The sequence below is a fragment of the Agelaius tricolor genome, unplaced genomic scaffold (assembly GCF_023055355.1).
Source record: "Agelaius tricolor isolate 1412-34295 unplaced genomic scaffold, bAgeTri1.0.p SCAF_13, whole genome shotgun sequence".
Taxonomy (NCBI): domain Eukaryota; kingdom Metazoa; phylum Chordata; class Aves; order Passeriformes; family Icteridae; genus Agelaius; species Agelaius tricolor.
In genome coordinates, this window is record NW_027269273.1 from 16276372 (window position 1) to 16290658 (window position 14287).

The 14287-nt window shown below is 35.5% G+C and overlaps 1 protein-coding gene across 2 annotated transcripts in view; it reads right to left on the reverse strand.

Moving 5' to 3' along the window:
* The window catches only part of ADK (adenosine kinase), a 269519-nt gene that overhangs the window by 190412 nt on the left and 64820 nt on the right, over nucleotides 1–14287 (reverse strand). For both annotated transcript variants that reach the window (XM_071438863.1, XM_071438865.1), the window contains exon 4: nucleotides 6680–6758. In XM_071438863.1, the coding sequence (XP_071294964.1) occupies nucleotides 6680–6758 (79 nt within the window). The remainder of the gene's footprint in view (nucleotides 1–6679; nucleotides 6759–14287) is intronic.

Here is a 14287-nt window from a genome sequence, read left to right on the forward strand (position 1 = left end):
GCCACAGTCTAATCTACTGCAGAGAAGTAATCCAGAAATTCTCACAAGTGAGGAAAAGATTAAATTCATCACTTATATGCTCATTTATACAGAATGACAACAGGGTGAGGAGGAAACCACTAAAGGACTGATGGATCCCTGTGCTATGGATCTTGTAGATTACATTCAGTAAGTACTGTTTAACCAAGGGCACTTCTTGGCAGAGAGCAATAAACTTTATTTTAAAAGCACAGAATCATTTGCAATGAAGCTACTTAGATGTTTACAAGATTACAGCTCATATTGTTTATAAAATGCAGCTCTGTGCCTGCAAGTATTCTTTATAGATAAATTTTTAATTTTATATATTATTTTTGGATTAAGTATGAAGTGACCCAGTAGACACACGTACTTAATATAAATCCAAAGTTTGGCTAATTACACATATAACAAGTAGTAAAAATTTAAAATACTTCTAAGCCTTTAGAGCATACCACTTTTTAGAAACAAGCATGAATCATTTTTCAAAGCTAAATTCTCATAAGTTCATTAGAATGCTAAAACACACAATCCCTTTAGATTAACAGAACAATTTAATCATAATGGAAGAATGAAAATTTGGATTAATTTACAAGTGCTTGAAATAGAGACTGATATTCAGAAAAGTGCCATACTTCCCTGATGTGAATTCAAAAGTTCAACATAATTTAGCATATTATTCTGTCAATGTTATCCCACATTTAAATGTCATTCCAATCAACACTTTATTTACTCTTAATAAAGATGTACTTTATCTTAAAGCCAAACTTCTTTAAAGTATCTAATGACAGGATGTAGGCTTTTCCCAAAAATGTTGCACAGCTCCAAAATTGAAAGGTTACAATTAGATGGCAAGCAGTAATGCAGAAAGAAAAAGGGAGTTATGATGCTTTTGTCAGGTGTCATTATACAAACATTACTGTGAATTCTCAAGAGTTATCTATATGAAAGTTTCCCCAAAATTCTATTTTACATTTTTCCCTTTACCTGCCAGTCCTACCAATTCAAGTTGAAACATGTCAAGCTACATTCTTCCAAGCTCACATTGCATCAGCAGTAATAAAACTTGTGTAATGAGAATTTCACATATCTACCAAGGATTAATAAACAATACAGGATTCTCTAGCTGCTAAGTGAGATTCACAGCAACATTAGAGTTGCTAGAACAAAAATAAGCTATTAAGAAATAGGACAAAAACCAGGAGCTCCCATTCTGAGGATGAAGATTGTGGCATTCTTTGTAAGTACTTCCAGAAAAACAAGAAAGAAAATGTGCTGTTTGTTGCCAAGGTCGTGTAGTTTAAAATCCAAGTTATAAAATTCTATCAAATTGAACTTGAAATCCAGCACTTGTGTTAGAAAGATAAAACTTCAAAGACTATTTCTTGCAGTTCTAACCTCAGCACTCTAAAACCAAAAGAAATGCTGATAAAAATCATGCAAATACAGCCTGGTCAGCAATACTTGCCCTCTCTGCATGTGTAAGCTATTTGCTTTACATACTTTAAAGTCATGAGCCCTATTAAAAGACTCAGAATTTTTTTTCCTTTCCAGATCAATGTCTGCTGTTAGATGGGCACAGACTTAACTAAAATTACGGAAGGAAGCTGAGCAGTAGTAAAACACTGTCTCTATGAATCTGAATTTAGTTTGTTGGCAGAACCCTAAAACAATACATTATTTATGAACTGCATGCAGTTACATGTATGCATATTTTATAGATTTAATATAATGGATCCAATCATCTGGAGAGATTGCAAGAGCTCAGATTAAAGCAAGATGTCACATATCATATTAGATATAAAGCCAAAATTTAATGAGACAAGTAAAGGTCAGAGAAGCACACTGCAGTTTCAATTTGATACCCCTACACTTCTTGTTCTTAAGCATGCATCACAACTTCAAACATACAGCAAAACTAAAAGTTAGTATAAAGGGATAATTCTAATGCCAAGCTAACAGGAAAGTTAAATGTTGGTTTCTATTCCAGAAATGAAAGGATTGCAATTCAGTCATCCTCTCTAGTCCTAATTTTCCAAAGTATTATCAAGCAATTTTTAGTGACTGATGCCTGATCAATTGAAATTTGATCCAGCAAAGTTATCAACATCTCTTATTGGTGGGTTAAGGAAAAAAAAAAACAACCCAACAACTGTGTCTAATAGTAATACAGCACCTTTAGAAGCATATTGCCTGCATTTTTCACTGATTATCTGGATTCCATCCGTTTTCGTATTGTATTGCAGTCAGGAAAGCCCTTTGTTATTCCTTTTACCCTCTTCCTGTTGTTTACATTCTGTCCCTCTTTTTCCAGTGTCCCAAACTAAAGTCTCAAACAAAAAGATGTTTCTATAAGACTTGTGTTTAAGGCCTTATAAGTGCTCAGTCTGTCGTAGTTAACCATCTTTATTTTGCAGGTGAACAAATTTACATGCAAGAAGGATTAGAGTTGACAAGGAAAGCAGATTGGTAAGGAAGAAACAAGAATGGGACAGTGAGGGAATACAGAATCAGAGCAACATTTGCATTTTTATACTGTTTTTCCATATAACTTATTAACTTTTCTCTCAGTTTTGTCATTTCTCTCACATTCTCCACTTTCTTCACTTCTTTTTGTCACCATTACTCTCCTAATATGAATTAGTATTTCTGAAGCATAATTTGCTGTTAATTTAATCTCATTAGGAAATTACTAAAGTGTTGTCTCATTTATTTTATCTTTTCCATTTTTATGCCTGCTACGTCATTTCTGGAATATATCAATCACTTCCCCCCTGCCCCTTTCATATCATGAGTCAAGCCATGAAAATAATGATTCCCTAACTCTTTCCAGGATCAGTTCAAACAACTTTAATATTCCAGAAAACCTAACCATAACGAGATTTAGCACTGCCCTTCAATACTTTCACATTATTCTTGGTACTCCCTTTCACCATTTGCAGGTATTTTAAGAAATATTATTCCACTGATAAAAATGCTTATATAACACACTTTTGAAGAGTGTGGTATTTCTGAATTTCTGCCACTTTGTCATTTATCCTCCATCCTCTCAATGTTTACTCCAACAGTCTTCTGTATTTCTTCTGCAACAGGAATGTTTCCTTTGCTCTTTCCTTTCCTTTTACAGAGCTTCCCCTCTAATGTATGATGTGACCCTGCTTCCACATTTCATTTCCTGGAAATATGTCTTCTCCATTGTACCTTAGAAGCACTTCTACAAAAAAACCCAACTTTTTTATTGTCCCTCATATGTCCAGACCTTTCTCTTTTTCTGACCCTGCTGAGATACCCTGTCCACAAAATATCTGCTTTGGGCAGTCAACAGGGCAAACCTTCAGCTTTCTGATTTCCACAATGCTCTTCAACTATTGTTCAATCCTGCAGAGTGCCACACTCTCTCCTGCTCTGCTGCAAGACAACACTGAAAAAACACAGAGATTGCCTTTTGTACCTTACCAGCCAAATTCCTCCTCCATGGCTGCACTTCACATCTTTCCTTTCTGTTAACATGCTGGAAAAAAAATAAAATCTAACTCTGTTCTTCACAGCTTAACTGCAATTCTGGTTAATTCTTTGTAAACTTCTAAAATCTTCACTTGCTTTATAGTTTATGCAAACCCCACGATTTAAGCTTCATTTTCTTCCCAGTTTTCTTCGTAATTCCAAACTTCTTCCTATTGGCTCTTTCTGTGATTACTATCTCAGATTTTTCACACGTGACAAATACAGTATTTCTAAGACTTTTTTTTCTTTTTTTCTTAAAGAAACTGGCTTACCCTGCTCAGAAACAGACAGAGACCATTTCTTGAGTAGATGATACTACCTTTGCAGGTACAAAGGAAACATCCAAAACATTTGAGCACATGTAACAGATGATGATGTGTTCATACACCATGAGCAGATGATCACCAGATGATCACCGTACACCGTGTAAGCAAGCATCTGACAGGTTCATTTTCCCTTTTTAAACACAGTATATACTCTAAAGTTTCTCCACCCATTCCCTTTGGGTATTTTTGTTTTGACATAGTGTTTCTTTTCTGACCTTTAAAGAGGGTCTATCTATCTGAAACAAACAATTCCATAACCTTGAGCTGCTTCCTAATTTCTTCCTTTTGTTTAATTTGATCTTTTTGTTTTTGCACTTTTCCTATTACACTGCTCTTTCCACTGAGAGCTCAGCTTTTAAAAAAGCCATTTATCAGACTTCAGGGCCTATTTGCTCATTTCCAACCATTTGACTCGGTAGCATTTCATTGTAGTCAGGCTTCCAAGGATGCCTTTCTTTAACATCTCATTATTTCTGTCCAACTTTTAAACAGTTGGAGTAACCTCTTTTAGGTTTTGGCTCTCATTGCACACATTTTCAAGCTTTTCCCATAATGTTGAGAAATTAGTAAGAGCTGTATTCTTAGGATTTCTTCCCTGCCTCATCTCACAGAGAATCCACATTCACACCAAGTGTGACTACCTTAGCACTCTGAACTTATTTATTGGTCCTTTACTTTTCAGTCACCAGATAAGCTTCCTAAAATAGTGTTTCTTTCTCCCATTACTTTCAACAAATTAATATATAAGTTGGCTCTCTCTAAGGTTACTTACACACTCATTCTCTCCAATAAGCCAATGAATATTGCTGCAAAAACTCTTCCAGAATTTCTAATGTAATTTTTGATTTACATTTCAACTACTTTTCCCCTATCATTCCCTTTTTTTTCTTCTGCTAAAGCTTACAGAATAACAGCTTCTTTCAAGATTGCCAGAATTCACTTTTTTCCTCTCTCTCATTCTCCCATGTCGCTTTTTAAAGTCTTTTTAGTGATGTTATGTTATTCATGCACAACTGTTTAAGCTTCAATCGTATTTAAAACAGAAACTAGGAGATGACAAACCTTCTGGAGACAAATACAATTCCAGATGGCAACTGGAGCTGAATGAGGCTCCCAGCTCTGAGCCAAGATAAAGGAAACATTCACTGACAAAACCTGATCAGTGTAAGAAAGGCACATTGACACAGAAATACCTACATGACACTGATTGAAATTTCATCTATTTCCTTGACTCTATATGGGTTCTGTGTACTTCACAGTATAATTATTGAACAATGCCTGGACTGATAGATTAATGACAGTTAAAGAATGAAACATAGTTTACTAATAAATTAGCCAATGCCACAGAGGTCACTTCAAGGAGAGATGGAATTAAAATCCTGGGCTCTTGGAACACTTCAGAGTTTAGAAACTCAGAGTTTATCACATACATTCACTTCTTAACCTCCCCAAACTAAATGCAGCAAGAGAAGGAGAATTTCACGTCTCTCAACTAATAAACAGCTCCAGAACTCCCTCCAAAAGGTTCCCCTCTAATCAGCTGTCAGGAAAAGGCACCACCTTTACACCAGTGCCATAGGTTAAGCACCAATGATATCTAACAGAAAATCATTCCAATAACTTGAGCTCCATTGATCAAGAGATTTTTCAGAAATATCAAAAGCAAAAAATTGTCTTGACCCCATGGTTAAAAAAAAAAGCTCAGAATGCTGACTATATTTTAAAAACATAACCATTTCAGCATGACAACACTATATACATTAAAACATATGCAACTTTTTTTTTTTTAAATCCAAAATATTTACAAGACATTTGGGGTTTCTGAAAATGAAAACTTTAGTAAGGAAGCAACAACTGGTTTGTAGAAAGGAGCAGTAATTATGACAATAATTTTTTCCTTTTTATGGGGGGGCAAAGGGAGGAGCAACCTTTATTATAATATAATTTTATTTCTTCCAAATGTGCATTTAATGCTATCTGGCAGTCAGTTTTAACTATACAGGGAGCATCAAAGTTAATATGCCAGGATCATTAACAAGAAGATCCTAAGTGTCACTTGTGTATTGTGTATTTTTAACAGAATTTTACATCACCTCTCATAATATGAAAATATGCAGACAAGTATATGCTTGAAAGTGTTGTGACAAAAGGCATACTTTAGTTATAGAAAACCTAACACACCTGAAACTAAATTCATCATTACTGTTGTTCATCATACCCATAGCCAGAAACATTCCCAGAAAAACATAGCCAGAAACAATATTGTATAAAAGAAAGTTTTATGTTTCAGTATTTTATGGACAAACTTTGAAGTTCTTACAGGATAAATATGGTTAGAATCACAGAGCAATGCAGGCTAGACAGGACCTCTGCAATTCTCCAGTCCAACATACCAGTCAAAGCAGAGACAGCCTCAAATTTACATTTGCCTGACCAAAGGACTCATCCTGGTACATGATGAAAATCTCCAAGCACAGAGACTCAACAACTTCTCTGTTTAACCACTGTCATTGTGACTTTTCCCAGTGTAAGATTCCTAACCGCAGCTAGCGACCTTGTCCTCGCCTCTTCTCCTTGCAGCACACATCTTTGATAAAAGCTTTTCATCACTCTTGGTACACTGGAGGTGTAGCTATAACCTTTGCAGAACACTTGTGAAAAGACTAAAGAGCACAACTACAAACAAGTCACATACAACACTACCAGCATAGGCTGAGCAACAGAATCACAAGTAGCCACTCTGCAGTGCTCATGATGAAACAGACAACATAGAGCAGATTCAAACACAACACTTGAAATTATCAATCATTCTTTGCAAAGGAAGAACAAACCTGGGCCACTTTAACGGAATTTTGAGTGGAACCACCAGCATGATATTCTACTTTGAACTTTTTCACAAGTTCTTCAAATCTGTTAAGAAAAAATAGAGAAAAAGTTAAACTCTGCAATTTTTTTTTCCAAAACAAGTAATGAACATTAGAAGTAGATGACATCACATTACTTGAAAACAAGAAATTCACATAGTTTGACTGTTAGACATAAATTCATTTAGAGTTTGTCCAAGTCACAATAGAAAGTATGGCATCAAACTGAACTCTTCACCTAAAAGTTGCGAGTGGAATAAACAACCGAGGGGAAAAATTATCTGGAGCATAAACGCAACTGCAAACTGTTAGAACTGAACTGTTAGACTGGTAAAATATATGCTTGAAGAAAAATTGCATAAACGAAGATATTCAGATGCTTATTCCACCTCATTAAATTTTATATTCTGTTTCTAGCTTAAGAGAGAAGACTGAGGAGATCTGGTGCCTAGTTCAAAATTAACTTAACCCAAACAGTAGTGCTATATTTTAAGATTTCATTTGAAATAGTACTTTTAGACAGGTGAAGAACTTTGATGAACAAATCCAGCAGTATATGAGGACAGAAAAGGTGTCTCCAGGTGAACTTTAAAACCCTTCAAGCCATCCTACTATGAAAATATAGAATTCTCTGTCAACATTCTATATACTACTGTATACATTCAATATACTACTGTATATTAGGTTTGAATACTAAAACAAATATTTGAACTTTTAACAGAAGTGTCTACTTTCATATTTCAGATCACATTTTCTGGTTAAGACCCAGTGACTGTAAGGCACTGTTCACTGTCTAGGATATGTGCTAGAGCTCTGATCAGAGAGCTGTCTCTTCTCAAGAACTGTCTCCTCTCTGGTCACAGGCTCTAGAAAAGGGAACTGGGATGAGGGAGTAATGGAGTCTGCAGGAAGGCTATGCACAAATACTGCTTCATGCCTTTAATTTCCAAGCACACCTCAAAATGAGTGGATTAAACAGCAGGACCAGCAACCTCAGAAGATGTCAGACTCAGAAGTACTCCTGCAAACCAGTCAAAATGTTTACAGTAAACTTTGTTTGCAGATATGAGGTTCAAAATTACTTCCATTACCCTAATTTTAATAGCGTGTATTTGTCTTTAATGCCTATTAACAACAACAAACAAAGCTTGCCCAGTGAGATGTATTCCAATCCATTTTATTGCATTTACCTTTAGCATCATTTTAAGGAGTGACACATCTTTATTTCAATCACAGTGCAAGATAAATGCTATCTACTAACCCCACCCTTTCTCTCCTCCTCACAACTCCAATCTTCTTACATTATGTGAACAACAGCTTTGGGGATAGATTTGTTAAATAGTGACTTGTTTATTTAAAAGGTTTTTATTGTCAATACCATCTTATTAATAAGAGCATTTTTCTTTTTACAGTACTTTCCATTTCAAGTGTTTGAATAATGAGCTACTTACCCCTAGTGAACTACCAATGGGCAGACAATTAGAAAGAATCAAGAACTAAATTACTACATATGCTTTTCACAGTTATCCACACTACTAATTATCCACCAGTTCTAAGTCAAGCAATTGAAACCTTAAATGATAGCAAGTAGCTGAAAGTGGGAAAAAAAATAACAAAACCCAACAGGTCTCTTAACAATTGCTTTTCAAGCAAAGACAAACCATTATGAACCAATTAAGTATTTTGGCAATATTTTTTCTTTAATTTAATTGACATTTTCCCTTTTCACTCGATTTGAATATGTACTGTGCAAGTCACATGGATATTTTTGTATCCTTGTATATCTATAAGCATGCAAGTTGATATTTTAATTATTTTACCTAAAGGAAATTCAAGAAGTTTCCATGTCCACATTATTTAATGGCATGTTAAGCCTTGCAAACACAGTTGAGCAAACTTCAGTTGAGCACCCATGTAAGCATCTCTAAGTATGTGTTCAATAATTGTCTTGTAGTTCAAATGAAGAATAAAATACAGACTATATGAATTTGGAGGAAAAAAAATTGGAAATTGCCATAAAATACTATCTGTATTATAAAAATTTCAAGGTGACAGCTATGCAATCTAATAATCTGAACAAATTACTTTACAATTACTTAATACACTAAGACAAATGATGGTTACACTACTTCAGATTGAACACAAAAACATGTATGTCCTTTTCTTCAAATTAAGATGGTGAAGTTAATATCTCTAAATATCTGTTACATAAAAGATAATGAGTTCATACAGCTGCAACTGAAGTAAATTTTGCTGGTCATTTTCCATGCCATGTCAGAAGGACAATATAAATTCTGTTGGTTTAATCAAAAAGAGCCTGAATTGCATCAAGAATGACCTCAAAATTCAGAATGCTCATCATTTTTTATCTCAAGATGAAGAGTCAGATGGACATTTTTCCCCATGTCAGCAGATGGCACAGGCAGCGTGGGAACTCAGACTTTGTCACTGTATGCTGCCTGCCTGACCCGCACAGAGAAGACTCATTCCAGCAGGCCTCAGAAACACAGAGCTTGCTTTTAGAAAACCTCCCCTTGAAGGAAGCAAGTCCAACTGTAGAAACTGCTCTATGACTCAGGAATGCTGAACAGAGCTGCTATGTGTCCTCAGAACTAAGCTGTTATCACACTTAGGAGAATTCAGCAAAATTAGAACCTTATGAGCACAATGGAATATTATTTTTGCTTCATGTTCTGTAGTTGCTGGCGTTCCTGAGTATTTCTAAGGCTGTGCTGTATCTGAGAACTGTGACCTTTTTTCTGACCTCACAACGTACCATTACCTTAAATAACAGAATAATAAATCCCACAATCGGCACCATATAAAGGGGCCTCTATTTTTAGTACCATGAATTTGTCCACCACATTAAAGCATATTTTAACAAAAAGAAGTTTGCATTTGCAGCAGCATATGTTTTCAGCTGTGGCACTGATGATCACCTCTAGCACTGACCAAAGGGGATATGTTAATGTTTTGCTCAGTTACAGTAAAGGCAATAACACTTCTGTCAGTTGCTTTTTTTTCCCCTTCTTCAAAAGAGAATGTACTCCTAATTGAAGTTGATACTGGAAGGTGAGGCTGTTCACTAGCCTCACTTTTGGCAGAATTAATGGTTATTTAAAAAAAATTATTGGGTGGTAGTTGAAGAAGCTATTACACAAAAGAGCACAAACAAGAATGAGCATATAATCTGCCTTTTTTTTTTTTAAACAAAATACATCTCCTTACTTCACAGGAGGTGGAGGCTGATTTTTAGAAGTCACAGACTCTTCTAACATATGCCATACTGTTACCTCAAACTGGAGACAGCTGTTAGAATTTTCTCCCAGTAAAAAATCACTGCTGACAATTGCAACACCCTGTTTGACTCTCAGACCATTCATAACCTCAGCATCACTAGTCACTTTCTCTGTGTGCTCTTACTAAAATATGTGTAAACCTTACACCATTCCTTCTCATAGCACCTCTCAAAAAAGCATGATTTACTGTACAGTAAAGAAAAATGCATTTGCTGTAATATCTAATCCCTTCAGACACCTGCAAAGATCATCTGTGTCAGCTCCCCCTCTGACCAGCTCTTGCCTCTCACCCCAGCTCTCTCCCTGCCATTGCAAGCACAAGTCACTTCTGTACATTTTCAAGGCCCTGCAGTGCAATGCACTGAACATACCATCCTTCATTCGGTACATTCACATTTACAACAGCCTCCAGGCACAAAGCTGTCAACAAAAATAGCTTTCCTCTCACTAAGCCATGATATCATCCAATGTCCAGTTACTAGAATTTTCTATGACTATTAGCAAAACTACTTTAAATCTTCCTTCAAACTATCTTTCACCATAATGTCATAAAAAAGTCATCAGCAAGGCTGTGTGATTTCCCGAGGCTACTCTCCAGCCTAATAACTGGCAATCCTCTCGTGGATCAATACCCATCTCTCATAACTTGCTTTATACACAAATTCTTAGGGGTTTGGAGCTGGGACTGTCTTCTTGTTACACAGCAACAGATACACTCATGTATGGCTCACCATGGTTCCAAAAATCAAACTGACAAGAAAAATAAGCACATAAAACATTCCCTACAACCAAAAACAGTCAACATAAGGCAGTGGAGCTACACTATGGAAAATTAAAGCAATTCAAGTAATGCTGTTAAGTTTTATGACATAATTTATATTAAACTACAAAAAAATCCTTTTCAAAGAGTAAAATAGCCACAGAATACCAGTCTTACACTGAGAGTGCCCCAGAAAAAAAACTATCCTGATGCATATGTCAGAAGCTACTTATCTGCAAGAAATAGAGAAAAGTAATCTCTTGTTTTTCAGCAGGGTATGTTGCCCTGGATATCTTTTGATATATCTGCTTATTACCTAAGATGTACTCAATAACACACATCAGCAGGAACAACACATAAAAAAATCACCTGCCAAAAGCAGCTAGAGAGGAAAGTATTTTTTGCCCTTTTGAATGTCAGATAACCAGATAATGACAGCCTGAATGCAAGACAAAAATCAGGCTATTTCATATAATAATAATAAAGTCTTTTCAGTGGATTTTATATTTTGTTTGGTGTTATAAAAATCTTCGAAACCACTAAGATGAAAACCTCTTAAATAATCAATAAAAGGTTGCAAGCTGCACCTAAGTCTATAACTCCTTTTCTTTAAAGGTTATGTTCTGGCTGGGGATGCAGCCATTGTTTATACCTCTAAGAGAGGGAGGTAGACAAGGATTTTGTATGTTTTTAAGGTATTGGATGAATTTTAATTAGATTTTAATTAAAAATCATAATTAATGGTGATTTTGACACCTTTGCCAGATATTTATTTTTACTGGCAAGAAGCATTCATATTAAGACATGGCAATAGCTTTAAATGTTCAGTTGTGAGAAGAGCCAGACTAATATGCTGACAGTTGGATGTTTGATCCTTTTACTCGCATTTTTTAAAAAATCTACTTAAATCTTCAAATTAAGTAACCTGTGTCCAATTGCCTATGAAATCACTCCATAAATTAAAGAAGAAAGTATGTAAGAGAGCGAGAATCATATTTTACAACCTGTTTTAATAATAATAAAAGCTCAGTAAAACTACAAGAACAACACCAAATATTATTTCAATCTTTAAGGAAGCCCTCAAGGAATAAACCAACACAAACAAGGAAATAATGCCAAACCTGCATCCTGATTGTTTTGCAGGGCATGGCAGAAGTAGTTATGCGTACATCTGGACAAGGCTGTCATCTGTCACATTCTCAGTTTCATCACAGCCTGGGCCAGTGCCAGAACAATGCAGGCAGCCACAGCGCCAGGCAGATGGGGCACATGTTGTTGAAAGACAACCTTCCCTGGTCAGTGTTAGCAGGCAAGCTGAAGCCCTCATAATCTCATCCTAAGAAAAATCTAATTTACATTTAAGAAAAAGGTCTAGTCTTGAGATTGAAACATGATAATTAAATCAGAGAGTATTATTTTTTTAACATAAATAGAAGGGAGAATATTTTAGAACTAATTCTGTGGGTTTTAAAAAAGTGCAATTCATATTTTTAACTCTAAACAGTGTACTAATTTCTCTACCTAAACTGTACAACTCTGTGTTCTAAGTTCAAACCCTAGAAAGGATAGTTACATATATGAACACTTTCATCCCTAGTCTCTGAGATACAGATATAATTGGTTGCTCTTACTTAAAATTGAACCTGAAAGAGCAAAAATCCCCTTTTGAAATGAAGTACAATCACAGAAGTACATGAGGAAACTTCATAACAGCTGCTTGGCAATGACTGACTTTATGCAGAGCTAGTTCTTCTTATTAGCTTGGCACAGAATTAAAGAGCTTGGGAAGGGGTAGGGGAGCAAAGGGGAAGAACGAAGCATGCTAAGAAGGAAGTATTGCAGACAGGTTAGCACCACAGCCATATAACACAACAGAAAGCTAAATTTGTTAGGAATAGGACTGCCACAATTGAATAGAGCACATCATCATATTTTTCTCCTTTATTTACTGAAGTTCACAGAACGGTGACTCTTCATGGAAGCATTTACTGCTGCAAACTAGAATTTCACATGAAGTATTTTCCTAATCACCTCATCCAAACAAACACCAAATGAAAAAAGCCAGTAATTCCAACCAGGTTAGGATTATGAGTACCAAATGTTATTATATGAAAAAAGAAAAAAATGCATAGGCAAATTGCAAGATTCATAGCTTTGAAATATTTTACCACAAATGTTAGTGAGGTTTAAAAAAATGCACTTAAATGTCAGTTTGATAAAAGCCAAAAGAACATTTTCCACATGTGTTTGCATTTAGGCATATTGAAACAAGATGGAAGAAGTAACAGTCATTCAAATGTAAGGTTAAAACATCAGCTCTTAAGATCATGATTTAAAGAAATTTCTGAAAGATTTTTTTTTTTCAGCAGAGGCAAATTTATGCAAGTGTTCTTGAAACCCACCCCCCCACCCCCCCCCCCATTCCAGACTATCTGGATATCTTCCTCTACATTATCTCAAAAATATAAATGATTACACTCTGAAGTATCAGCCACAAGGCAAGTTTTTCTGTTGATATTCTACAATGGTGTAGGAAAATGAAAACAAACAAACCCCATAACCCCCCACCCTCAACCACTAGATAATTAAAAGAGCACATTTCTGATTCTGTCTCTAAACACTACAAATACATACACTATAGATACACAGAGCACCTTTTCAAGCCTTAAAATTTGTGTATAATATATAATTACTACAACATCCCTCCCTCTATTAAATTTCTATTCAAAATATTTTAAAAAGTTTCATATAAGGGCAGTAATCGAGAACACTATTAATAAAGAAATTGTCAGTTCAGTAATTCACTACAACTGCATGCTTTCCTCCCACTGTCTTTTTGAAAGAAGATCTTCCAAAACAACAGCCAAGACTCAACCACTTTGTGGACACATCTAGGGATTTTCACCATAGAGTTTGTTGCAAAACACCGTAGGCAGAAACAGCCCTCTGCCCTTATGCATAGCCAAGAAGCATCAAAAGGCATTGCAGGCAGGGCAAAGAATGGAGCATTGACCTTCTTTGTCCTTGCATGCACCAAGTCTGTTCTGGAGCACAAAGAACACGGTCATTCCCTTTGTTATTTCTCAGCACCATTACATTTACACTTGCTCCTGATGTTCCCAGTATACATCTGGCAGCTTGTGCAAGAATACTACTTCAAAAAAACACTATTTTCTTTTTGCTTCTCAGAAGTAGCATGGGAAGAATATGTGTTTTATGAGACCTACCAGTAAATTTTTCATGTCCAAATTTACTTCCTAACTAAAAACAGTAAAAGGGCAAATTGTTTATCATATTAAAAGTAGTGAACTTAATCCTTTTATCATCAGTATCTTTGATCTACAATAAAAATGCAGGAACAAAAGACTAACAGGTTTTGAAAGTAAGACTAGATTTACAAAATTAAAAGCAAATTAGAGATCATAATCCTAATTATGCAACAAATATAAGAGACTGCAATAGATGCTTCCCACTTGGCACAGTAGAGACCAGGTGTTAACTGTCAATAAACCTTTA